This window comes from Coturnix japonica, chromosome 6, assembly GCF_001577835.2.
Source record: "Coturnix japonica isolate 7356 chromosome 6, Coturnix japonica 2.1, whole genome shotgun sequence".
In the NCBI taxonomy this organism is placed as follows: domain Eukaryota; kingdom Metazoa; phylum Chordata; class Aves; order Galliformes; family Phasianidae; genus Coturnix; species Coturnix japonica.
In genome coordinates this window covers 24,353,527-24,378,965 of record NC_029521.1, presented here as the reverse complement: position 1 = coordinate 24,378,965, position 25,439 = coordinate 24,353,527, and the positions used below count along the sequence as shown (strand labels likewise).

Here is a 25,439-nt window from a genome sequence, read left to right as displayed (position 1 = left end):
TTTTGCAGCAGCTTTTGTATAACTTGCTTTAATTTGATCTAGAAAAAATACCGACAGAAGGCTGATGCTCTGAAATTCACCAGTGTGGCTGACAGTTCTCACATCAAACATGCCAAGAAAAGCCAGGAATTGCAAAGTGATGTGAGTCCTTCTCTTTACAAATGTTTTTCTCTTAATGGTAATGCCCGAGATATGTGTATACTGAGGGCTGAGAATCAGGAGGCAGAACAGATTGTTGTGAAACTTTACAATATATGAAAGTTTAAGTTCTTGAGGTTTATTTCTAAGGGTTTTTGTTTGTTGATTTCACAAGTTCTCAGACTGAAGTCTCTAAACTACAACAAATCAATGGGAATGGAGATATGCAAGCCAGGCTTCCCACAGATTATGTCAATAGCCAGAGAAAGAAAGGGAAATCCTCTTTCAGAAAGCCTCTGCAACAATCTTGTGGGGGATGCAAGTGAGATTCAAGGATGACTGAAAACTTTTCATAAGAGGTTGTCTAAATTTTTGTGGGACATTAATCTGGGGGGGGGGGGAGGGAAAGAAGTAAAAGGAAGGAAGGAAGCAGGGGGAGACATTATTCTCAGTACTCAATCTGATCCTCAGAGTTTCAAAGCAAAGCAGATGTCAGCACAAGGACTAAGATACAATCACTCCAAGTTCTGTATTTCTCTCCACTCATGGTCCTGTCAGACTACATAATACTATATTAGTGTCTGTGTTTGGTGTCATGTTAGCTGTTGCTGCTAAGGAATTTTTAGTGAAAGAATTGAGTACAGTTTCCCAAACTGGATACTTTCAGGATGCTCTCTATCCATCCCTGGGCCCTCCTGACCCTGGTAGATGGTATTTCAGACCTCCTGGCAGGACCTAGCTGAATGCATCTCATTTTTGTAATTCCAGAAGAAAGGGAACCTGTTGTTAAAAATAACTGACCAAATGATTTTGTAATAGAAGTAACCTGCTAAGCTTTTTTTTTTTTTTTTTTACCTTTTAATGTGCCATGCTTAGAACTGAAGATGCAGTCAGCACCGCAAATTGCTACATGCATGAAGTGTTACTGCTTCATGGTTGTCCTGGCTTTTTTCTTGTCTGTCTTCTTCAGGCAACTACCTGGTTTCCTTTTTTTTTTTTTTTTTTTTTAATTCCTCTGTATCAGTGAAAAACAGGCACTTGCTTGGATGAGTGCTATGTGTCTCAGAGATAACACTAGTATCAATAGGATGAGAATGCTGGTCTCCTGATTCCCATTACTTATCTTTTATGTACTCTATAATGCTACCTTCTTGTATGAGTGTTGAAGGTGGAATAGTAATACTGGATTTAGAGCTCTATAGTAGGGACATTATATATATATTTTACTGAGATTTAAGAAATTTAATGCTTCATGAAATCTTTTCATAGCTTTTCAGTAACTCCCCCAACAGCTTTATGGGGTACTGAAATAGGGCAGCAAATTTCTCAGTTGAAGTTGCCCTGAGATGTAAAATGGAAATGTTTGCTGCTTGGATCGTAAAAGGTCCTTGATATTCTCATTTAATGTTGGAATGGTAGTCCTTGCTAGAATATTATGTCTGCAATTATATTTTGGTCACACATTTTCTCAGCAGATTGAATGGCTCAGTGTTCTTCATTTCATGCCTAAAATTCACTATTTTTATTAAGCTACTGTTATTTATTAAGGTACTACTAAATAGTAGCTGCCATTTAGTATTGGAGAAAATATATTCTTGCAGACGTTTAATACAGATTATGAATTAACATCAGATTTATGATCAGTAAATAACTAACTTTTGGAAAGAGAACTGAAGTATCCTGATATGCATGCTATTTCACTACTTCCTTGAATTTTAACCAGCAGTAATTTGTCTTGGCTCTGTGGGTTAGCTTTTCAATTCAGAATTGGGGGAAAAAAGTCATGATTGTCAATGAAAAAAAGTCAATGAAAACTCGATAAATAAATTGAGTGAAACAAATCCTTGAATATTTAGGGTGTTTTAACAGTGTTTCTTCAAAAATAACTGTGGACTATTGTTTGTTGACCACACTTTACTTTCTGGGACAGGTTGCCTACAGGTCAGGAAAAGAGCAGTTTCTTCATCAGTACACCATCACCAAAGATAACCCTGTCTTCTTACTGGCCAAAGCAAATGCTGCCAATATCAGTGAGGTACTGTGTGAGACTGTGGATTGGATTCACTAAGTCCTGTGAATAGCTGCAGCTGAAATGTTGGTTCTGTGGGTGGAAATTGGGCCTTCTCATAGAAAGAGTCTAACTGTTTTAATTGTGAAATCTTTATGGTCCATTTGTTTTTATTTAAATACTTGATGCATCCACTGCTCTGAGGACTTGTCACTTTTAGAGTTTGAAGCTGTGAATTTTCCATATGCTTACCTTCACTCAAGTGGAGGCATACTGAGAATTTCTCTGGAGCCAGCAAGATAGTGGGGTTACAGTATGCACAGTGCGTAAGGGAAGATAGCAAGTGATGAGAGTAAGATCTGATTCTTAAATGTATGGTCATGAGTGTATGGTGGTTTGATATTACTTCAGAGATTTCACTGTGACTAGAAAACAAATTGAACATATCGACAGTAATAAGGACACTGTTATTTTCATCTCTTTAGAAACTGTACAGAAGTAGCTGGGAGAAGCAGAAGGAAAAAGGATTTGTTCTTCGTCTGGATGCTTTGTCATTCTTGACAGCTAAGGCAAAGAGGGATCTGGCAAGTGATGTGAGTATGGACTCCATCAAGGTTCTTTAGTCTTAAGACAGCTGACAGTCCAGGCTGCTACCAAGGTGTTGAGGATGTGTCACATCTCTTTCTATGCCCTGAGCCACTCTCACTTGATTCATGCTAAGGAGCAATGGAGTTCTCTGGTTGACTGTTACTGTGTAATTATTCAGATGGCTTGCTCTGAGCAATTCAGAGTTATTTCCCACATGCTGACTGTCTTTTACTATCCTTGTTTTGACAAGAGGTTGAATTATAGCACTTGAAGTGGAATTGTGCTATGAAACAAAGTGACAGTACATCTATGCCTGATCGGAAAATGTCTGAAAGGACCTTCTGACCTCAGTGCTGAAAGAATGCTCATTTTCCTAAAGATAACCAACAGTAAAAGATTTCTTAGAGATTTTTGAGGATGAATAATTAATGAGAAAGTTTTTAATCTTGGTAGACACTTGCTAATTTCTGAGGCATTCCAGTTCTTTTTAGCAAATGAACTTCTTAGGCCCTTGTATTGAGGACCCAGTGTCTCACAACGCTGATAGAGCATTGCATTACTACAAGTAGAGCTGTCAGTTTAGTAACTTAGATGATTTGAATCACGGTCTATGTTTTTCTTCACAGATTAAATATAAAGAAGGTTATGAGAAGATGAAGGGTAAGCTGATTGGAGTAAAAGCTGTGGAGGAAGATTCAAAGATGGCGCATTCCCTTCAAATGTCAAAACTGCAGAGTGATCTGGAGTACAAGAAGGCGTTTGAGGACACAAAGAATCAGTTCCATGTCTCCATGGATATGGCTAACCTTGTCCATGCCAAAAAGGCTCAGAATTTGGCTTCAGATAAAGGATACAGGACAGCCCTCCATCACTACACTGTCTTGCCTACTGACAGGAAAGTGGCTTGGGCCAAATGGGCGTATGGATTGCAAAGTGATGTAAGTGCAGTGTTTACTGTATTTCAGTGCCTCATTCAACTCCTTCAGTTACTTAGTGCTGAATTTCTTTATATGTTGTTGCCTTTTGATGCCAAGATGTGCACTTAATTTTTCAGAACTTAAGTAGTTAATATAAAAGTAGTAATTATTAGCCACCTATTTAATAAAACTGTATGATTCACTTAAGATATACATCTATTAATATGCTTTACCTAGTGTACAGGGAGGTTAAATAACGTAAGTTAGCTAGTGATAAGATTCCATATGGAACTCAGGTGAAATGATCAGATACAATCTGCCATTCAGAGATCATAAGTTAGAACTTTTAAAGTATAGATATGTTTTCAGATTTTGTTAAGGTGCTCATGCTGAAAAGCTTCCAACTTCTTTGAGAAACCTGCCTGTAGAGCTTGTATAAGCTTTTGGAATTTAGTAGATTGTTGGTAGGAGGCATTTTGTGAGGAAGTGGAGTACACCTGTACACTTACTACTTAAAATCACATAGAGGAAGAAAAAAAGGCAACAAAATGCTTTCCCTCCAGTATAACAAAAGAATAGTGGTTTGGAAATGTTAACTGTCTATTTTATAACATTGCAAATCATTAGCAACCTTCTGAAGTTTGTTACTGAGTTAGAGCAAAGTCTACAAATAACAGTAGGGTATAGACTACTACTACTACTACTTGCCTTGCAAAGCGTGTGTTGGAGTCTTAATACTGCTATCTTGTTCTGCAATTTATTTTGCTTTCCTTGCAACTGTGCAATAGCAAATACATCACAAGCAGGAATTAAATTGACTTGGCTGTAGTTCCTGAGATGGCTGAATATTTAAATGGCATTTTAAGTGTACGAACACCAACAATAGGATGATTTTCTTTTTCTTTGTCAGAACCGATACAGAGCAGATTTGAACTGGATGAAAGGAGCTGGATGGATAGCCACTGGGTCATTAAATGTGGAGCAGGCTAAGAAGGCAGGAGAACTCATTAGTGAGGTGAGATTTCATGACAGCATGCAACAGAATTTGCTGCATAATGTGTGCAAAATGTCTGTATAAAATTAAAATAATTTCTACTCAAAGGGGAAAGAAAAAGGCATACTACATGAAAGCCCTCAAAACTAGGGATAGAACTGGTAATTAGAGGGAAACCAGATACCAAACACGCACCAGTAGGAGTCCATATAGCCTTTGCAAAAACAAAGTAGGTGACAAATGATATTATGAATAATAATGGCAATCAAACGGTGCTCAATTGCTACCCACTAGCCTACCTTTTTAATGAAGCAAAACAGGAGAGATGATGAAAAGATGTAGTCATTGGACTGAGAACCTTCTTTTGTAAGAGATACGTGTTCCTTCTTGCTCCTTTTTGAGATATATTCACGTTAGCTATTGAAATTCATATAGGTATCTCTGTATGTAGCTATATATATATATATATAGTAGTTTTCATCCTTATTTCTCTCTATAACCAATGCCACTTACAGGTAAGGGAAGCTCTAGAATCCTTTGTGCCAGTCCCAAGAGGCCTTCAAAGGAGGTAGTGATGGAAATGATTCAAAGGCTCATAGCATTCTGTTTCTACTATTTCAGAGGGAGTCCTATTGCCCAAATCTGCTGTACTAGTACACTGAATTTTGTGATTTTATTAGATAACCACTGATGATACAGGAATCATCTGTCCATTCATTCAATGAGAATAATGATAAAGTCACTGGTCTCAGAACTATATAGTTGTTCTTCACATCTGCCTGATTGCTAACATTATTTTTCTTTTCCTGTTTAATCATCTGCATTGAAGATGGTTGTTTATTTTAGAGAAAATAAATTAGATTCTCAGTTAGCATGAAGTGAGATAACTTCATAAAAGCTAGTGCCAGCAGGAACAGTAACTGTGACAAATTTGCCATGCAGAAATTTGACCTGGTAGATTGTTCATGTCAACATAATTTGTGAGTGCAGTTTTTAGATGGCTTTTCTATACAGCCCATGAATTACTTGTTATATTGCTAAAAAGCAACTGCTTTTTGAATTTTATGTAGTGATGTTCTTGTCAGCTAATGTTTGTTTTTGCAACTGAACAGGACAAAGAGTAACCCGCTACTGTCCTCAGTTAAAATCAATGAGATTGCTCATTGTTAATGGATTTCTGTCTGAAATCAAAATGTTGCTTGTTAGCTTGCAATGCCTTAAAAGATTTAATATGTTTTATGTTGTCATTTTGAGTCCTCAAAGATTCAAGATATTGTCTCAAAGTAACTTCTGGGGATGGTATTACATCAAAGGAGGATGGACGTGGCTTTAGCCTTGTACGCAGATATAAACAGTTTCCAAAAGAGTCATGAACATACTTACTGACTTGGGTGTTCATCACAGATATCAGGATACGTTGTACATGCTATTTGGAGAATTGATAAGAGTAATGATGTGTATAGGACCCCAAGACTTTACTGAACTGGACCATATGGAAGAAGTGTCATTTTCTCATAAAACAGCCTTCATTTTAATTATGTGTATGTAACAAGATGTCTCAGAGGCTTTTATAGGTTCTTTCAAACAAGCAAAATTAATCTCATGTACCACAACAATTAGGCACGGTGTTAATAGCTGCACGCATTTGCTATAGGTAAATAAGGAGAAAACCTAACCCTTGAAACAGTAGTTTAGCTGTTGCCATTATTAAAGCACCACAATCATATACCATTTCTTGCTTAGCGGAAATATAAATAAAAAATATAAGTCATACTGTATTTGAAGCTACCTGAAAAAGATTTTCAAATCCTGAGTCCTGGAGTATTTAAGTAGACAGAATCTCATTTTGAAATGTTTTCCTTATATTTTGGGAGAAATACTTTAATATTAATCGGCAAAAGGTTATTGTTAAATTGAAACAAATATTAATCTGAATGTACCTAGGACATAAAGATGAGGAAAGAGGAATAATAATTATGTTCACAAATTCACTCTAATCTCCAGCAACCTATGATTTTTCTCTTTCAAATAGCATGAAAGAGCAGCACAAAATTCACAGCTTTGATCTTTTTCTGCTCAACAGAAGAAGTACCGTCAGCATCCATATGCTTTGAAGTTTACCAGTATTAAAGACACTCCTGAGATGATCCAGGCTAGAATTAGTTATAACCAGGCTGTGGATGTAAGTTATAATGTATATACATTATGATTATAAGAGTGGTATCCTCTTTGAACGACCTGATTGAAGCACTGGCTTTCTCTCTCTTTCTTTCTCTGTGATAATCCTTGGGAACCATAAAACTTCTGTGTTCTGGTGTGGTGCATCTCACAAAAAACATGTTTCTAACCTGAAATGGAAAGTCACAGAAATCCCACTAAAGTGAATGGGAATTTCATGTAAAAAAGGCACTCGGCCAATGTTTTTCTTTTATCAGAAGTAAAATTTAGGATTAAGGCTGACCTTTGACCTTTAGGAACTGTTGACCTTTTAAGATTCATTGAGGAAGAACCTATCTGGGGTTCCTTTTCCTTCTCAAATAATTTCTTTCAAATTTCAATTTCCACACATTCTTTGGAAATAAAATGAGAGACAGTGTGACAAGGAAGAAAAAATAAAATGTTTCAAGCTGTCAACCTTCTGAGAGAGAAATCCAGGAGGGGAAACGTTAAAGGGAAGAATTGAGGCTGTTTGGTGTTTAAACGTGTTTATTTTTAATAGTAGAGCGATTTAAAACTATTGTAGACTTAACTGGGATAATGCTGAAGTGAATAATAAGCAAAAGTCACTCAAAAAAGACAAGTTTCAAACATGAGAGGATGTTTTATTGTGAAAATAGATATTTTTAAAGCAGAGAAGAAGATGAAAGACTTTGTGTAAAACACATGCTACTGTAATACTTACAGTGTCTGTACCTTTGGTTTAATTAATAAGATCCAAAAGACTTACATCTCAGGCGGGATAAATATAAGTCATTTTGTTCCACCGAGCCACAGTCAAAATCAGTCTGCTGTTCTACTTCTCCACACATAGAGTTTCTCATTAATTTTCTTCTCATGGAGCTGCATTACAAGCGGACCTACTTGCTAAAGAAAGAGGCAGGAGGGTGGAACGCACAGGTTCATTCTTATCTCAGGGGTCTCAAACACTTATGTGGGAATAACAGCTTGGGAAAGGCAAGCCGGGTGGTCAAGATATGAGTCATATCTAAGACCAGAAGGAGAGGTGGCTATCTGTGGTTGTCTGAGAACTATAGTGTCAGTGTAAGAAGAAACTAATAAAGAAAAGTAATAGTAATTTTGAAATAGGTGAACTCTGGGTAGCCATTGTTGGCCAAGTTCCAATTAACCTCATGGAACTAGCATACACTAGCTGATAGATGCATGAAACAACTTTCAAATACTTTTTGACTGATATAGTTTCCTGTACTTAATGCTGTTATCATTTTCTTGTAGTCTTTGCTTTCCATAAATCTATTCATGTACTTTTTTTTTTTTTTTTTTTTTTTTTTGGTCAAAATTATTTGGTGAACCTCGATTGAATACTTACTATTAAAACTTATTTCTGTTTGCAGCGGTTGTACAAGGAGCACGGAGAAAGCGTAAAGCATCAGTATACACTAACAACAGATCTTCCTGAAATCCTTCGGGCTAAATTAAATGCCATGAATATCAGTGAGGTATAAATCTGTCCATTAAAATATTAAAGAAAAATGAAAAATTCACAGTACTTTGCCATTTGTCTTACACAGGCAATCAAACTGTTTTTCTTGCTTTCCCCTGTGTATGGTTACTCTATGGTCTAAATATCCCTAAAATAAAATGAGAAATGAAACTTCTTGCCAGACTTCTCTTAAGTTAGAAAGATAGAGATCAAACAACTACAGTTTTATAATGAACATTTGTAATCTACTTATTCTTGTTGCGTATTGATAGTATAATTTATTGTAGCTTTCTGTGTTAGAATAGAATGAAATTGTTTTGGTAACATTGCTAGGGTAGCAATAATGCTGCAATATTAGCCCTCTGATCAGCATCTGTATTTCTTTCCTCTTTTCTGTTTGCTAGAATCGCTATAAGGAGTCCTGGAAGAAGATGAAAGATGGTGGATATCAGCTGAGACTCGATGCCATTCCCTTCCAGGCAGCTAAGGCTTCGGGTGAAATCATAAGTGATGTAGGTGAACTTCCTGCTGATACTGTCCAGTAGGAGATGTCTGTCACTTCAGAGTGTTTCTGCTCTGCTGAGTGACTCTTGATGGAATCTGCATGTTCAGTGAACCTTACAGCTGGGAGACATTCAACTTCCTTCTTGTTGGTTACTGTAGTTTTGGAGGTGTAGACACAATGAGTTGTTATTGGTAACTACCAAAGGAAGGCTTGCTAATGCAAAGCTGATCAGCGTAGCTGATGTAGGGACTGGGCAGTCATAGGGATAGTTCAGAAGACATAGGCCATCATCAACTATGTATGAACAGAATTTATTATTCATGGCTGTCCTTCTGCAATATGAAAATCTTTTTATTTGAATTTGTAACAGTTCTAAATTCTTGTTTATCTTCAGTCCTATTCATATCTCTTTTCTTGTTTCTTTCTCAGCACAAGTACAAGGAGGCGTTTGAGAAAATGAAAGGGCAGATGATTGGTTCATGTGGCCTGGATGGTGATATTCGTATTGCTCATTCAGTCCATGCGTCATCACTACAGAGTGATGTAAGTACAAAAAGGAAGATGTGGATGTTTTGGGATTGATTCCTAACAGGGCATAGGATTCTATGGAAGGTAAAAGGAGCTGTGGACTAGCTTCTTGTCATGCTATTTCAATTCAGTGAGTTCTGGGCTTTTACTAGGATTCTTTCTTGCGTGATGGTGTTCTTAGGCTGATAAAGGTAAAACAGGTGTCTAAAGAACTGAGTAATCTGTCGAATTACTTTAAGTCACTTTGATCTTTAGTAGATCCAGATATTTGTTATCTGGATGAACTACCTGAGCATCTCAATTTTGCATAATCTGATCAGGCAATTTCAAGAGAAAAAATTATCTGCAGGTTTCATCAAATTCCTCTTCCTGAGACAAGAAATGAGAAGGGGAAAATCCCAGCAGCCTCAAAAATGACATTTAATACTATGAGATGAAGCTGGGTGCCAAATTAGTAGGCACCAACAAATATTTTGAGTGGGGATTTGTAGAGTTTCAAATACATAACTGTTCATGTTTTATCCCCAAACAGTAGCTTTAACTCCTAGCTGTACTTTCTAGAGATACAGAAAATGAAGAATTCTGTCATCAGTTTGGTGATTTTATAGATTCAATGTATTTCATAGTAACAAAAATGAAAATTCTTCAGAATATCTCAACTTAGTTAAGTATAACGTAGATGGCTCCTATTTTGATGAAGAATAGGCTGTCACATATTCTAAATACAAGTGTTCACAGAAGAGTTAAATTCAGGAATGCACTTTTAAAAAGAATAATTTGTGTTCTATATGGATAATGTCCCTTCTGAGCAAAATGTGAACCCTGATTACTATGCTGCAATTAGATGTGTGGTATATAAAGTTGCATTACTGTGCTGCAATTCTGTTTGTTATCTGTTTTTCATTCGATAGGTGAAATATAAGCAAGGTTTTGAGGATACAAAGACTCACTTCCATCTGCCACTTGATATGATAAACTTGGTGCATGCCAGGAAAGCCCAGTCTTTGGTCAGTGAACAAGAATACAGACAGCTGCTACACCAGTACACTTCTTTGACTGATGATCTGAGATTGCAGTGTGCCAAGAATGCATATAAACTACAGAGTGAGGTAATTGCAAAATATCTCAGCAATATTCCCCAGTTGAGTGTGATAGGAGATAATTCAGTTCCAAATTGTGGCAGCTGATGGTATGTACTTGAATGGTGGCTGAGAGATAAACAGTAGCTGTTCCCCCTTGATTACAACCAGGATGAGTTGCTTATCTGTTTGAGCTGTTGTACAGTGTGTGTGATCATGCCATACTGAGAGATGAAGTAAAGCAGTCTTTGATGGCTGGGCAAGCAGTGCTTGCAAGAGCGTATGACTGCACTGTTGATAAAATATTCTTTTTAAGGTCTTGCTTACAGTGAAAACTATTTAGCAACTATTTCAGGTGATTTGCATCTGGGTAGGAGTAATGTGTACTTCCATGAGGAAAGTATTTATTGTTAAAGATAGGACTTGAGAAAGACCTACAAATAAATACTATGAAGATGCAATTTATATAATAAACAAATGAAATTTATTTATCTGGAGGAGATTTTCAAGGTTACAAATGGAAGCTGGGAGTCCATTCAATGTTCATGGGATTTAGTGCTCTTCAGAACCTCTGTAGATCTGCCAGTGCTGTATGCACATAAACAAAAGAATGTAGGGTGAAGGTCCTTAGCAATACCTATCACCGACAAATTGTAGTGGATTTATTTGAATAAATTTACTGTTTATTTTAGGAGGAATAAATATAGGGCATTTCAAACGCAAACTTTTAATTACTTCTGCTCGGTTTTCCTTAGAATTTATATCGGTCTGACATGAACTTTATGCGAGGAGTTGGATGTATTACTCCAGGGGCCCTAGAGATTGAAGGAAAGAAGAAAGCCTCTGAACTCATCAGTGAGGTAACAAAAGAGGTTTTTGATTTCTGCACTGCATACAAGAGTTTGCCAGATGTCTTTCCATTAAACTGGGCTGGCAAAGTGGCTCACTGGATAAAGCTAGTCTCCCTCCCCTTGTGTTTGATCAGTCAGTTCGTGTCCTAACTGCAGATGGGTAAACCTGAATGAGTTCAAGGATTTGCAGACTGCTGTTTTCATATATCTCTTCTCATGTGTTTTGGACCCAATAGGTTGTTTTGTGTGATTTTCATTTAGATTAAAAATGGGATTTTCAACTAAAAATAAGACCATGGCTATTTCTGCAAAGTACCTTGTGCTATTTCTCCAAAATTAGACTGCAGTGCCCAGCAGTCTGTTTTTCACTTGCTGCCTTCACGTGCCAATCTTTTAACTGCCTTTTTATCTAATTGTTTCTCTCCTCTGTTGTGTTATCTTTGTATAGTTTCTGATAGCTTCCAATCACTGATATATTACCCATATTCCCACTGATGTGAAAATAAGAAAAATGTTTGCTTTTTGTAGAATGCTCTTCGTAGTTGGTTTAGTGAATGGATCCCTACTTACAGTGATGTTGTGGTTACTTTGTTCACAATTCTGACATATGGGTTAGGTGAAATCTTGCCTTTACCACAAAAAATTTCAGCTGACTTGTGCAGCTCCTTTTCTCTGGATTGGATTGCCTCTCTGTAATTCCACTAGCCAGTGCTAATGACACCAAAGTGTGAAATAACCTCATGGCTGTATTTAGTGTGATAGTTTTTTGCTTGCTTGTTTGTTTTTCACACCTTATTCCTTACTTATTTTTCCTTTCCCCTGTGAGACTAAAATTCATCAAATTCAGGTTTGCAAAGGGTAAATTAATTCAATGGCTACTAGTTATATGCCCTTTGCAAAGTAAAGTAGAGCTTTAAGCAAAAGGGCATTAGTACAAGAAAATGTCCCATGTTTGACAAGACAATTTAGTTATTCTGTTCATTTTTCTTTGTGCGTGAACTCAGAGTAAATATCGTCAGCAGCCACATTCCTTCAAGTACACATCGGTGACAGACTCTCCTGGCCTCCTTCATGCAAAATTCAGCAATATGATTGCTAATGAGGTAGGCTCTCTTTACGTGAATCAGAAAATATGCTTTTCAAAATGCAGTGAGTGAGGGATGGAGGAGTGGGAAAGAGAGCATTCTCTTCTGAAAGCAAAATGCATCAAAAAGAAAGCAAGCATCACTGAATTCTGCTTATGCCTAGTTAGATTGTGTTTTATTATTTCCAGACAAATATTTAATATCATTTTTCAATTCAATCTCTTTAAAAATAAAAACCAAAACCACTTGAATAATGCCCATATGTTAGGATCCTGTTATCAAGTGTTTTCACATGAAACAAAACCTCAAAAGATCTGATGTTGTTCTTGAGGGAGCTCATTTGCACAGTATGGGCTACTTTTGAGGCCTCCAGAATAATATCTTTTCTTATTTTCAAAGAACAGGAGGAAATCCACAGGTAAATTATCAGAATTGTCCATCATAAGGTGAAGAAAAGGGCTAAGCTAGAAAAGATGGCCAGAAATAGCAGCCCCTTTAAATAGCATACATCCAAGGTGCAATTAATGGTTTCAGGTACCCATTAGGCCTGCTAGGAAGGTACTAAAGTTAAAGCTAACAATGCAGTGGGTTGGCATCCTGGTGGTATACATATGATAATTGTTTTAAACTTGTCCTGGTTTTACTTTCCAGAAAAAACAAAACATGTTATAGCATTATTATATTCTTAGCTGTTGGTTTGTTTGTGGTTTTTTTGGGGGGCTGGCTAATTATAGTTGCCATAATCACAAACAACTTAAGCACTACTGATGCATTACTGAGATATTAAGGATAATTAATTGCGACTGTCTTTTTTGATCTCTTTTCTAGCGCCTTTATAAAGCAGCAGGAGAGGACATTCAGCATCACTATACACCAACACTGGGTCTGCCTGAGTTCACACAAGCAAGAATAAATGCAGCCAACCTCAGTGATGTAAGTTTTTGTATTTTTTATACTTATCTGAGTTGGAGGATAAATTGTACAGTAGCAAGGTAGGAGGATAAGTAAAGGACTTCTTAGATCTGTTCTATTTATGCTTCTCCTGATTTGATTATAATGATATTTATTTCCATTAGCATACTTGTAGTTGTAAATTAAATCTACATGAAATATAGGACTTGCTTTGCCTGAGATAGTAGGATTTCCTCAAGATAATTTAAAAAAAAAAGAAATTCCTTTGATTATGAGGAATGAGTAACTCAGAATAACAAATGAAAGAGGGTTCCTTTGTTTATTCCTTTGTGCATTTAAAAGCGAAAGAGCAATCTACATGTGCCTCTCCTACTTTAGGTGAAATACAGGGAATCTTGGCATAATCTACGTGCTCAAGGCTACAAGCTGACAATGGAAGCACTCCCTTTCCAGACTGCGAGGGCCTCCAGAGATATTGCCAGTGATGTGAGTTGAATGATTCAACCTTCCATCTTGCCTAATTCCTGTTAACTTCATGTAAAACAATGTCTAAAGCAGATTTTACTGAATTAAAGCAACTCTGTAACCATGTGAGACAAGTGTGAGACAGAATATATTACTTATGAATGAGATTCTTTGTGTGAATTTAAAAAAAAAAAAAAAAGTAAGAATCTTTGCTAATCGAGAGCCAAGCTCGGTTAAACATCTTCCAGTGGGAAATAGCTGGTGAATTAAAGTATTTGCAGACAGATAAATCAGAGAGATTCTGTTCATCTCCAGGCTTTTAGCTTCTCATATTATAAAGCGCCCACTAATTCTGTCCGCCTTGCTTTGAACTGACTTTTGGAAGTGCTTAGGGCTCCTGAATTGAGATGAATTCAGAAAAGCATTTTTTGAATCTCTGAAAATCAGGATATGTCTGTCTGGTTATAAAGTGAAAATTAGTGAATGCTCCTGTACATCTGTGTCCCTTAATTTCTGAAAGGGAAGGAAAAAATCTTCTCATCCCTATAAATTCACTTTCATTTGGATCACTGCTGACAATGCACTTGGACACGGTGGCACACATTACTCAGAAAGTCTAAGTTCATCCCTTCCTCACAAGAAATGTAAGAAGAAAAAATGTCTAAAAAATAACTTTAAAAATTCCTTCTTTTGTGTAGTATTTAGTTGCATATTTTATCTCTAACATGATAAAATATGAATCTGTTTCATGTGCATTTGTTTTATGAAGCAACTATATCTAGCTGTAATTTATAATGTATACTTAACTACATTTTGCAGAGTGCTTTTGGTTACAGCTTCAGATCTGCTCTAAAGGGTACAAGTCCATAATAGAATTACATCCACTTACAACAGATCTGAATTTGGCCCTTCATCTTCGAAGCACTTTGTAAACATTAGCTACAGTAATTTAATCCTCGCAACTCTCCTGTGTGGTAGATAAGTGTTATTATCCCATTTCAACTACATTATGAACTCTTCAGGGCCCAGGCCTTCTCTTTAAAGTTCCAAGCACCCTGTTGATGCTGTATAAATAATCATTATCATCATCATCACTATTTCACAGAGAGGATAAATGCAAGATCATAGAGAGAGTTATAGTCCCAGCTAAGATGAGAACGAGGGGTTGCTGGTGCTTATTCTTCTGTTCAGGCCACCATCTTAGGCTTTTCAACATAGTTATTGATCCAGGAAGACTGAATTTACTCTTTAAAATAGCTGGGTGGCATTTGCAAATCTGAAGGCTACAGAGTGCATGATGTTTCACCATAGGGATATTTTCTTCTTCCTTTTGCTTATTCCTCTTACATTCTCATTCCTAATTATGGGATTATAACTGAGAGTTAATAAAAGTGCATCATCTGAGGTTTACATATTACCAGTGCTTTGAAGATATTCAGAGAATGCATTGAATTGTGCTTAACTTATATACTACAACTACTGTGGCAACTCAAAAGCAATGAGAGATTCAGGGAAATACTTAGCACTGCAGACCCTGGCTGTTTTTGCAGTCAGCATAGATGTTTCAGTGACTTATCCTAAGCTACTTAGCTAGAGCAGCCAGTCTAAGCATGGCACTTTTTCACTTCTATCCTTTTTTTTATTTTTAGTACCAGTATAAACACAATTTTGTGATGGAAAGAGGAAAGCACATTGGGGCCAGAAGTGTTCTGGATGATACCAGGTTGCTGCATTGCTTGCATGCTGCCAAATTACAGAGTGAACAGGAGTATAAGAAAGGATCCCAGGGAGTGTGGTCTCAATACAATCTGCCCATGGACATGGTGAATCTTGTCCATGCAAGGAAAGCCCAGGCCTTAGCAAGTGATCAAGATTATAGAAAGAGACTCCACGAATTTACAGCACTCCTGGAAGACTTGAAGATGAAATGGGCCAAAAGAGCCCATATGCTACAGAGCGAGGTAAACTTTCCTTATGTAAAGAGAAAATAACTGAATTTAGTATTGATAGAGCTTTAAAGGAATAGCACAAATTGTTTGCTGACATTGGGCAGTGTTTTTAGAAATAGTATTTGCAAACTTACAATGTCTAGTAGCAAGATATCTGATTGCTCTATAGAATATACATGAATTAGAAGTTCTTATGTTATGAACATGACAGAAAATCAGTGTGGTCCACGTCACTTATCCTAGAGCTCTGGGATATAAAAATATAAAATAAAAATAATAATCAGTAATGTCTCAGCATTTTGGATAGCAGCCAGCCAGTGGTTTGACAGCCATTGCTCTACACATAGAATTCTTTGTGCAGAAGGATTTCTCTCTTTGCCTGTGGACACCAAAGGGAAATGACTGAGGTGATTTTGTCTGATCCCCTCGCTGTATAGTAAGAATAATGTACAGCACCTGTTTGAGCTAGCTGGTTGCCATCCCTTTTGCTTATAGGAGAGGTAAGAATCGTCAGGACTGGGACTACTTTCCTAGCTTTTACTTTACATTGGGTCTGTCTCATTTTCCTGGATAAGAAGGTAGAGGAAACCTTTAATGTGAATAAAGAAAGAGTCTTAAGTCTCCTCTTAGAAATGGGGTTAATGAGGAAGCCTGCACCAGATAAAATAATTAGTATTCCTGACTTGAACTCACCTCAGAAAATTATTTCAAAAGGGTTTCTTTTACGCCCAGTACAAACAGGTTATTACTGACTGCTTTGAGCCATACTAATTCACTTGTGGGGCCTTCTCTTGTAACTTGCATATGATACATTATTTAATTCCTGGTGGAATGAACAAATGCAAACAGTTTGGCTTTACGATCTGATATGTGCATGGCAAATGAAAAACCTCAAAATGTTAATACGAATCAGAGAGTCTTTTTAAAATACCTTAATAGCTGTGGATGCAAAACTGATAGCTAACGATTTTCATTTTCAACAGCATCGCTATAAATCAGACCTGAACTTCATGAAAGGAGTTGGTTGGATGGCTCTGAGATCTCCGCAGATAGAAAGTGTAAAGAAGGCTGGCGAGCTCATCAGTGAGGTAACTGATAAATCTTTCATGGGATAGCACGTCTGTAGGAATTGTTTACCATCAAGGCTCCTCGTTACATGACACTTACGAATGTAGCTTATCATTTCCTTTTGATGTGGGAGCCTGTTTATACAAGGTATAAGTTACCAAGAAGCAATACAGGAGATGCAAGTCCACTGTGTGACACCTGCTGAATATTTTCCATTCCGAATGAAACACAAGAGTATAAACAAAACACGTAGCAATAAATAAATGCAGTAAATTCTATTATAAAATTCTAAGCAGATCCTTATGGAAGTGATATAGAAAGATACAACACTGACAGTCACAATGAAGGTGTGTTAGCCTGCTTAGTATCAGGTATTAATAGAGGAAAAGTATAAGCTGCCAAAAATGCAGTGTTCATAGATTTCACATGTGAATTTTCAGTGCAGGGTCCTTGTGTGTGCACACACACACACACATAAAAATAAAAATAAAGAAAGGTTGGTGATTTGGAATTACAGCAATGAGACAGTGGCATCCTTGTTCACTGGCTGAAAGAGCAACTAAGACCAAAGCAGAACAGTATGTTTTTATCACTGTGGCTTCAGGAATGTGATTTTGGTGATTTACTCCAATTATCACACACCTAGAATCACGATATATCACCACTGTCTAACAGAAGCATCCTGTGTGTGTATTTATTTGTGTTTTTTTGTCCCCTCCAGACCAAGTACCGTCAGAAGCCAGAAAGTCTGAAGTTCACTGCCGTGGTCGACTCTCCAGATTTGATTCATGCTAAAAATAGCTACCTCCAGTGCAATGATGTAGGTTTCATTTGACTATAAATGATCTTAACTTTTGTTGTGCTAAAGGCATTAAAAAGAATCGACCTGACTTCCAGAATCAGTTGCATTCACTGTCTTTTGTCTCCTCAGAGGCTGTACAAGGCTGGAGACTCTGAAGCCAGGCACAGGTATACGCTGCCTCCTGATCATCCAGATTTTATCCGAGCTCGCCAGAATGCACTTCATATCAGTGAAGTAAGTTACAGAAGTTTTTACTTTAAGGAACTGACTTTATAACAATCATTAAAGAAAACACATTTGCTTGGAAATGAAAAGCTTTCATGAATGTGTAGAAGTCAGGTTCTTTGAACATGAACAGAAAATGTAGAGCTTGTGGACTGCCAGTACGCTGCTTGGCCTGGGAGGGAGAGATCAGGAAAGGTTGTTTATTTTTCTTGTAAGAATTTGTTCTGCTTCCTAGGACAAGAAGCTATTATTAAACATTTAAGTCCTAAATTTTAGGCATAACTTCTTATAAAACTTTCTACTTGTATTTGATGAGGCAGAGAGAGAATCCCTCTCTGTCCTTGACTGTATGATCTATCTCCATGAAGCTGCAGTGCTGTGTTGAGACGATCCCTTAGTCACAGTCCTCAACATGAGTGCAAATGCAAGTGAGTGGAATTGATTTAGAGAGATTTTGTTTCCACTTCATGCAGTGGCACACAGTCTATTTCTAATAGTTGTGATCAAATTTGTCATCTTTAGTTGCAGGGTCAGAGTGATCTTAGTTTGAAAAAAGTTTTGAGTTTCTCATTTGGTGGTAGGTCTTCTATATGTACAAGAAAGAAATAGGATTTAAGTTCTTTGATGTGACAGATGAAAAAAAAGTAACATGGCAAAGGGGTGACTGCACACAAATGAAAGGTCAGCCTTAGACCTGTTAACAAACCGTATGTTAACATTTGCATTGGTTCTATCCAGACTACTGATTCTGGCAGGACTTATGGCATCTTATTTTACTTTCAAATTAAGCATCACCTGGCACTAAATCCATCAGTAAAACACAGGAATATTTTTTGAAATATGAAATAAATATCATGCTGTTTTTCTCATATAAGTGCAAACCTTCAAAAGGATGGATCAAAGTCTTCCAGAAAGCCAGTCAATAAAATCAGAAAGGGATAGCCAAAAATGTCTGCTAAGGTGCAACAGCTGGGTGGTGGGACTAGAAGCTGTTATAAGAGTGCTACTAAAGAAAGAAGAACCAAATCTAGAGAAATTTCTCTTCAAGATGTAAATGTAGTTCACACCCACAAAGTCACATTAAACATGTTAGAACTTGGCTGTTATTTCAGATGAGTTAATGAAGCCACATGTGGCTATGAAATAGAGACAGGAGTCATTAGAAAAGCTTGAAATAACTACTATTGAAATTATGATGCCATGAAACCCAAGACACTGAAAAGGGATGCATCAAAAGAGAGAATAAGAGCAATATCAATGCAATATTGATGTGACTGATGCATCGCAGTTTCTAATAGAAATTAAATCCAATCAGAAACAACCACGTTCACGTACAAAAGGAAGCCCTAGTGGCATTTTTCAGATGAGACATTTTATCATTAGGGGGAATAGAAAACAAGTTGAAGGGCTGTAGAACTGGATCAAAACCTTGGAGATGGTACTGATGACTCTTGAAACAAACAAGCCCAGTAGGATAAAACATTTATTATTACAGTCATGGGACTATGTTTAAGAAACTGCAAGGGGGAAATGACTGACTGTTTTGTTCTTTTCTTTTCAACACAGAAAGTGTATAAAACATCTTGGGAACAGACAAGAGCATCTGGCTATGATTTTAGGATTGACGCCATTCCATTCCAGACAGCAAAGGCTTCAAGAGAGATTGCTAGTGATGTAAGAATTGCTCTGTTTCAAACACTTCCCAATCCTATTCCCATGCCACCCCTGCTCTGCAAAAATGGGTGAATAAGACATTAGAAAGTGTGTGTGTATGTGTGAGAAAATTGGTAGCCAATGAAATAAATGCCATTTAACTACAAAGATTTCCAACTATAGGCTCTCATTAATAATGTCCAATACCAAGCTGCTCTGTTTCATTTTAAGGAGCTGTTTTTGGGAGGGAGGGATATTATATTGCAGTTACATAAACTAGTCAAAAATAGGCAAGCGTGGGCTAGAATAAAGTGGGTCACCTTTGAACACAGAAGACCTCAGTCAGCAAGAAAGCTGAATATGGAAGAGCTGCATGTTTGAGATGTTTACTCGGTACAGAATAAGACTTCTAGTTACTTTTGAGAGAGGACTACTTTGGGCCCCTATCTATCTGTTCCACTCCCTTAAAAATTAACATCAAGGTAATTCTCCTATAGTGTCAGATTAGGAGATGTATCCTGAAAAAAAAGTTATTGAAAGCTAGGGGAGGATATGTTGTTTAATAATGGAATCTGAAGGTAATCTGAATGAATGTGAAAATTACACTTTTCTCTGCATGTTCCTCAGTACAAATACAGAGAAGCCTTTGTGAGAGACAGAGGCCAGAGGATTGGATTCTTCAATGCAAACGATGATGCCCATATCAGACATGTCCTCAGAGTGGGGAAACTCCAGAGTGACAACCTGTACAGGAGCGCATACGCCCAAAACAGAGGACATTTTCAGAGTCACCTTAACCAGCCAGGGTTCCTCCATGCTAAGAGAAGCCAGCAGCTTGCCAGCAATGTTAACTACAAGCAGCCCTTGCACCAATACACCTGTGATCCTGAGCAGCTAAATGTGAAACACGCAAAGCAGGCCTACAACCTGCAGAGTGATGTAAGTATAGCTAAGAGGCAGTATCCTTCCCAGTGCTAAGAGCTGTCTCTGTGGCAGTGTCAACACAGAATTTATTTATCAACAAAATCATTCTTAAAAGAACTACAGTCTTTGAGAAAAAACCCAATTTATTTACTATTGCCCCTGTTCCCCTTTATATATTCTCTCTCAAAAACACAGAGCATGTGGTTAATAGTAATACACACTATTGCACGTTCCATTCTCTTAGGTAAAATACAAGTCTGACTTGAACTGGCTCAGAGGCATCGGCTGGACTCCCCCAGGTTCTTACAAAGTGGAAAGGGCAAGAAGAGCTGCTGAGCTGGCATACCTTCGGGAAATGGGGTTGCAGGCTGCTTCTGCTCAGTATGGACCTGAAGCTGTAAGTAACCCATTCTTCTCACAAACAGCTACAGCTGTGCTCTTAAGAAGGCAGGTGGTAGGCATACAGCCTATTTAATGCTCCCCAGAGATTACAGTTCTCCCCCTTACTTTAAACAGAATATATATGATTCCCTCCCCAAGCTCTGTGGCTTTCTGTAGGCTTCAATTTGAAGGAACCTCACAAGGGAATTCAGATCTGTCATGGCTGAGGAATTCCAGCAGGGACTAGAAGTGCCACAGGATAGGATTTTCTTAAAGTACAGGATGTATTTCCCTTGACTTTGGATACTGTCAGATCTCAAAGTGATATACCCACAGAGAGCAAAAGTGCAGGTGGAAGGGACACCTGGCACAATTCCCTTCCTCTTTTCCTAATTTCAGCAAGACAAATATTGTTACCCTGTACTCTTCCCAGACAGCTGTATTGACAGGCTCACTGTAGATTCTTGACACCATAATGTGTGTTGTGGTAGGCTTTTGGAAAGGGGCAGTGTTCCAGGTTTCTCCACTCCAGTTTATCCCCAAACACTAGAAATTACAAGCTGTTTTTTTCCTGGTTTTCCTTGTCCTTTACCTCCACAAGGTGGCTTCAAATCTGCTATGTCCCCATGTAAGAGAGCAAAAGTCCACACAGGAATCTTGTACTGTAGTCCCTACATTTAGGGATTGCTAAATTATAGTAAAATAGAAGCTCTGTGCTTTTAACACTTGTTTTCTTTAAGTAAGCGTTAACTTTGGCAAAAAAAGTCAAACAATAAGCCCCTGTAAGAGAAACAGGACACGACATAACCATGATTTACATTCTCATCTGTAAAGCTACTGAGGAAACAAATTTTAACTACAGATGAGCAGTGCAGGCTGTGGGGACTGGAGGCAGTATATTCTTAAGTGTTACATGTGATGATGATCTGATTGTCCCAGAGAAATCTAAAGGCAGACAATACATCTGCAACTCAGGTGTTTGCTAATGTATTCATTATTTAATGCACTAATTAGAAATCAGGCACTGAGCACCCTCAGTCCTTGGATATATGTATCATCTAACCGACACGAATGGGTCAGCTATCCACACTTACTTTTCCAGGGCAGAGATTCTCTTAGTATAGAGCAGTAATTCATTCAAACATTATCCAGTTGTTTCAAGTTGAGGTAATTTTTAATTGATAAGTATATTTATAGAATAAGAGTTAAGCTTTCTGCTTTCAGCCATCTTCATGATGTAGTTGTGTTTGATCTTACAGGACCAAGTGGGGCTGGAAGGATCTCAGCAGGTCACAGTTAATCCTGATGCCCTGGAAATTCTGCAAGTCAAGAGAAGGAAAATGCATCTGTACAAGTAATAAACAGGAACATAACACATTACATTAATTATCCTACAAATATTACAGCTTTTCTATTTTTTATGGAAAGCACAATAAATGGCATCTAAGAATTTTTTTGTTTTAAAAAACAAACCAGACATTGCAACTTACAAATGATGTTTGTAACTTGTGTGGATATTTTTTGATTTATCACCGTATGTATTACAGAGGTTGATATTTATTTAAAGCTGTAAATGAAATTAATACTAGATGACTGGCAGGCTCAGCTTTGTACTACAGATGAATGAACGTGATTAGTAGCATATAAAATAATTTGTATTGAATAAATCTGATGAATCTGGTTCCATACTTCTAGTCTTTAAAGATTTATATGTTCACATATTGTTGGCTCCATTGATTTTTAAGAGAATACAAATACATGATTTAGGTGGCCTAACAGATGAACAAGACATCAGCCAGTGGAAACAAAGTTACTGACTAACCAGAGACCTGTTCTGTTGTCCACTAAAAGACATAATTTATTCTTGGTTAACAGTACATATTCAGATCCCATTTAGGTTATTTTTGTTGTTGTTTCTTTCTTTTTTCAAATCCTCCAAAAGAAAAAAAAATAAAATCAAGATTAGTTCTTTGGAAACTTCTCCTGACAGTTATTGATAGATTAGGAAGCTTCTTAGGGAAGGTTATAAACCCTGGTATTCAGATGGAGGTACTATTTTAAATAACTGACTCTGTGGGCAAGCATGTCTATTTTTTTGTATCCTGATTTAACACCAATCAATTGTTTTCCAGTTTTCTGTACAGCGTTACAGAATCACTGGGCTGAAAATAAATAATTCTGCTTGAAAAACTTAAGACCAAAAATTAGCCAATAGATTTAGATTTTTTTTTTTTTCAAAAGGATTTAATACCCTCTAGCTATGAATTGAAGCGAAGCATCTATATACGATGGTAGAACTGGAGAATAATACATAATCCTTCTCTCATCAGGAGTAAAATAAACCACCAGTAGAAATATCTAATTTATTTTTTACTTGTTCAATCTGGAACTCATCACTGATGGAATTTAGGGTCATTTGCCCTATAGAAATGCTTTTAAAAATAGTTTTTCTGCCTGATCTTCCATCCTCAGATGATTCCAATGGCTCCAGCCTTGAAAACACAGGCAAATTATTAATTTTAAGTATGTGAAAAAATGGCATTGGCTTTAGGAGCACAAACCAGTGGATTTGAGGTGGATAAGTATTGGTATTGCTCTTGTTTCCAAGCTGTTTTGCCTACAAAAGGAGAGGGCTTTGAAATAAACCCTCCCATCAGAAATGCTGTTCTAGAAAACACTAAAAGGTTATTTTTAAAGATGGTTATTCAGAATGCCCATCTAGGACCATGAGAAGACTTCAATAACATATATATATATATATATATTTTAATTTTTTTTTGCTAAAGAAGTGTTTGGTGCAAGGTTAAGAACAAATAAATAGCTCAAACTTACCCTTTGTCATACGAAAGCTGTTACCTATTGATCTGATAATGACTCACTCAGTCTGAATTTTGTTTTTAATCCAACGGAGAAATGATGTCACCTGAGTATAAACTCCTGGCTTGTTTTTTAAACCACACTGATCACCCCAGCTCACAATGCCATATACATAATAGAAACCATTTTCTATGCATGTTAGAGGACCTCCAGAGTCTCCCTGATGAGAAAAAAAAACAAACACAAGATTAGTTTAAAATAAGAAGCAAATCACTCACCAATATAAGAATTCACTTCTCTTATGAAAAGAATTCAGAGCTGGAGTGGTGTTTTTGTTGTTGTTGTTTTTTTTCCTCCTAGCAGGTGTACCAAAAGGTGCTGATCAATTCCCACATAGGCTTGCAGTTCTCGAGCCAGGTCAAACAATACTGAACTTCGTTGGACATAAGTTTCTGTTTACATCTGTGCCGTGTATCTGAAATTTCCCAGGCATAAAAGTACTAGGTGTTCAGAGCCTGAGCTAAGAAAGATAATATGATCCTTAACATAAAACACTGATCCCCTCAGATAATGGCAATTATCACTTTAAATTGGCTGATCTCCTTTTCAGTTTTATTGGTGATTTCTATTTTAAGTATGCTTGCAGTGGTAGTTTTCTCCACAGGAAGCACTGTTCAAACTCCTCAACAGACTTACTTATATGAACAGGTGTCACGGGTTACTTAGATTTACCTATGCCCGTGACAGGGGAAGCCGCAGTGCCCTCCTTCTCTCGAACGCTCGGGGAAGTCGAAGCGTTACCAGCCGAAAGTGTCCGCCTCAGAATTCACCTCTCGTTTGTGTTGAGGTTTCGAGAGAAGGAGTATTCCTTACTCAGAGCAGTTATTCTCATTTATCTGTCAGAGTAACTCTCTCTTCTTGCTCACTATGTATTTCAGTCATTCTCGAAGAAATTTTGTATAGAAAGACACTTATGACATGAATAATTTTATTCTGTCCTGAAATATTAAAATGGAGTTTATAGATGCGAGCAAATGTGTATGTTACTTATCTTATAGACTTACTATTGCTTTTTCTGGAGATAAATAACTCGAGGATACTTATAGAGTTGGGTGATCCCAAAAAAAATAATTAAAGTTTTCCTCCTCAGATGAATTTCTGTAATCTTACGGACTCTTAGTTTGGAAATAAGTTTCGTTCTCAGAATACAAGCACGATATCAGTGATCCACCTGTGGTCTCGCCCCTTACCATGGAAATATGAGGGTCACAGTGTACACACGGGGGGGAGAAGTGGTTAGGGAAAGGAAGGGATGGCTACAGGAAAAGCATGCCCCCAGAAGGAATAACGGGGGTGAGGCGGACGGTCGAGAAAAGGGCTCCGAAGGGGCGTAAGGTCATCTTCAAAATGAATACAAAAAGACGGGCACCAACTCGAGAATAACATACCACAGATGCTGACTAACGGACGAACAACGGCCAAGGTTGGGGGAACAGAAATCTTATCTAGACGAATCGGGAGTCGTTCCAGAAAGAGAGAGGACAGGTGGAAATGCGCAAGCGTCGGGGGGGAGCAAGTAAGGAGACGATTATTATAGTGCACTGCCATTGATAGAACACAATAATTCTGCTGAACATTTGCGTCTTATAGGATGGCGGAATAATCAACTCAATACGTTAGCCAGCAGCATCGTGCTCAGTGGGGGAAGGAAGGAGATACGTAATGATACTTGCAGGGTCCGGTGGCGCATCAAAGGTAACGGGCGGCTAGAGCGGCCGGAAAAGAAAGCCTGAAAGGAACTAAAACTCGAAAACAAGCGAATAAATAGAATACACAAACGCAACTCAAAAACAATTACAAACAGGATCACAAAACAGCTATAAAGGGAC

At 37.5% G+C, this 25,439-nt stretch overlaps 2 protein-coding genes across 6 annotated transcripts in view; one reads left to right on the top strand and one right to left on the bottom strand.

Annotated features, from left to right (window-relative positions):
- The window catches only part of NRAP (nebulin related anchoring protein), a 66,305-nt gene extending 43,884 nt beyond the window's left edge, over positions 1–22,421 (top strand). For 4 of the 5 annotated variants that reach the window (XM_015867290.2, XM_015867288.2, XM_015867289.2 and 1 more), the window contains 22 exons: positions 43–141; positions 2,069–2,173; positions 2,632–2,739; positions 3,361–3,672; positions 4,562–4,666; positions 6,729–6,827; positions 8,218–8,322; positions 8,711–8,818; positions 9,241–9,354; positions 10,251–10,448; positions 11,174–11,278; positions 12,274–12,372; positions 13,183–13,287; positions 13,645–13,752; positions 15,381–15,692; positions 16,664–16,768; positions 17,470–17,568; positions 17,680–17,784; positions 19,342–19,449; positions 20,056–20,367; positions 20,597–20,749; positions 21,993–22,421. In XM_015867290.2, the coding sequence (XP_015722776.1) occupies positions 43–141; positions 2,069–2,173; positions 2,632–2,739; positions 3,361–3,672; positions 4,562–4,666; positions 6,729–6,827; positions 8,218–8,322; positions 8,711–8,818; positions 9,241–9,354; positions 10,251–10,448; positions 11,174–11,278; positions 12,274–12,372; positions 13,183–13,287; positions 13,645–13,752; positions 15,381–15,692; positions 16,664–16,768; positions 17,470–17,568; positions 17,680–17,784; positions 19,342–19,449; positions 20,056–20,367; positions 20,597–20,749; positions 21,993–22,091 (3,063 nt within the window). In that variant the 3' untranslated portion in view covers positions 22,092–22,421. The remainder of the gene's footprint in view (positions 1–42; positions 142–2,068; positions 2,174–2,631; positions 2,740–3,360; positions 3,673–4,561; positions 4,667–6,728; positions 6,828–8,217; positions 8,323–8,710; positions 8,819–9,240; positions 9,355–10,250; positions 10,449–11,173; positions 11,279–12,273; positions 12,373–13,182; positions 13,288–13,644; positions 13,753–15,380; positions 15,693–16,663; positions 16,769–17,469; positions 17,569–17,679; positions 17,785–19,341; positions 19,450–20,055; positions 20,368–20,596; positions 20,750–21,992) is intronic. The other variant, XM_015867291.2, reaches the window with a different exon arrangement.
- The window catches only part of HABP2 (hyaluronan binding protein 2), a 25,375-nt gene continuing 21,820 nt past the window's right edge, over positions 21,885–25,439 (bottom strand). The window contains exons 13-14 of the mRNA XM_015867318.2: positions 23,566–23,770; positions 21,885–22,052 (exon numbers count right to left, since the gene is read on the bottom strand). Of these exons, the coding sequence (XP_015722804.1) occupies positions 23,609–23,770 (162 nt within the window). The 3' untranslated portion in view covers positions 21,885–22,052; positions 23,566–23,608. The remainder of the gene's footprint in view (positions 22,053–23,565; positions 23,771–25,439) is intronic.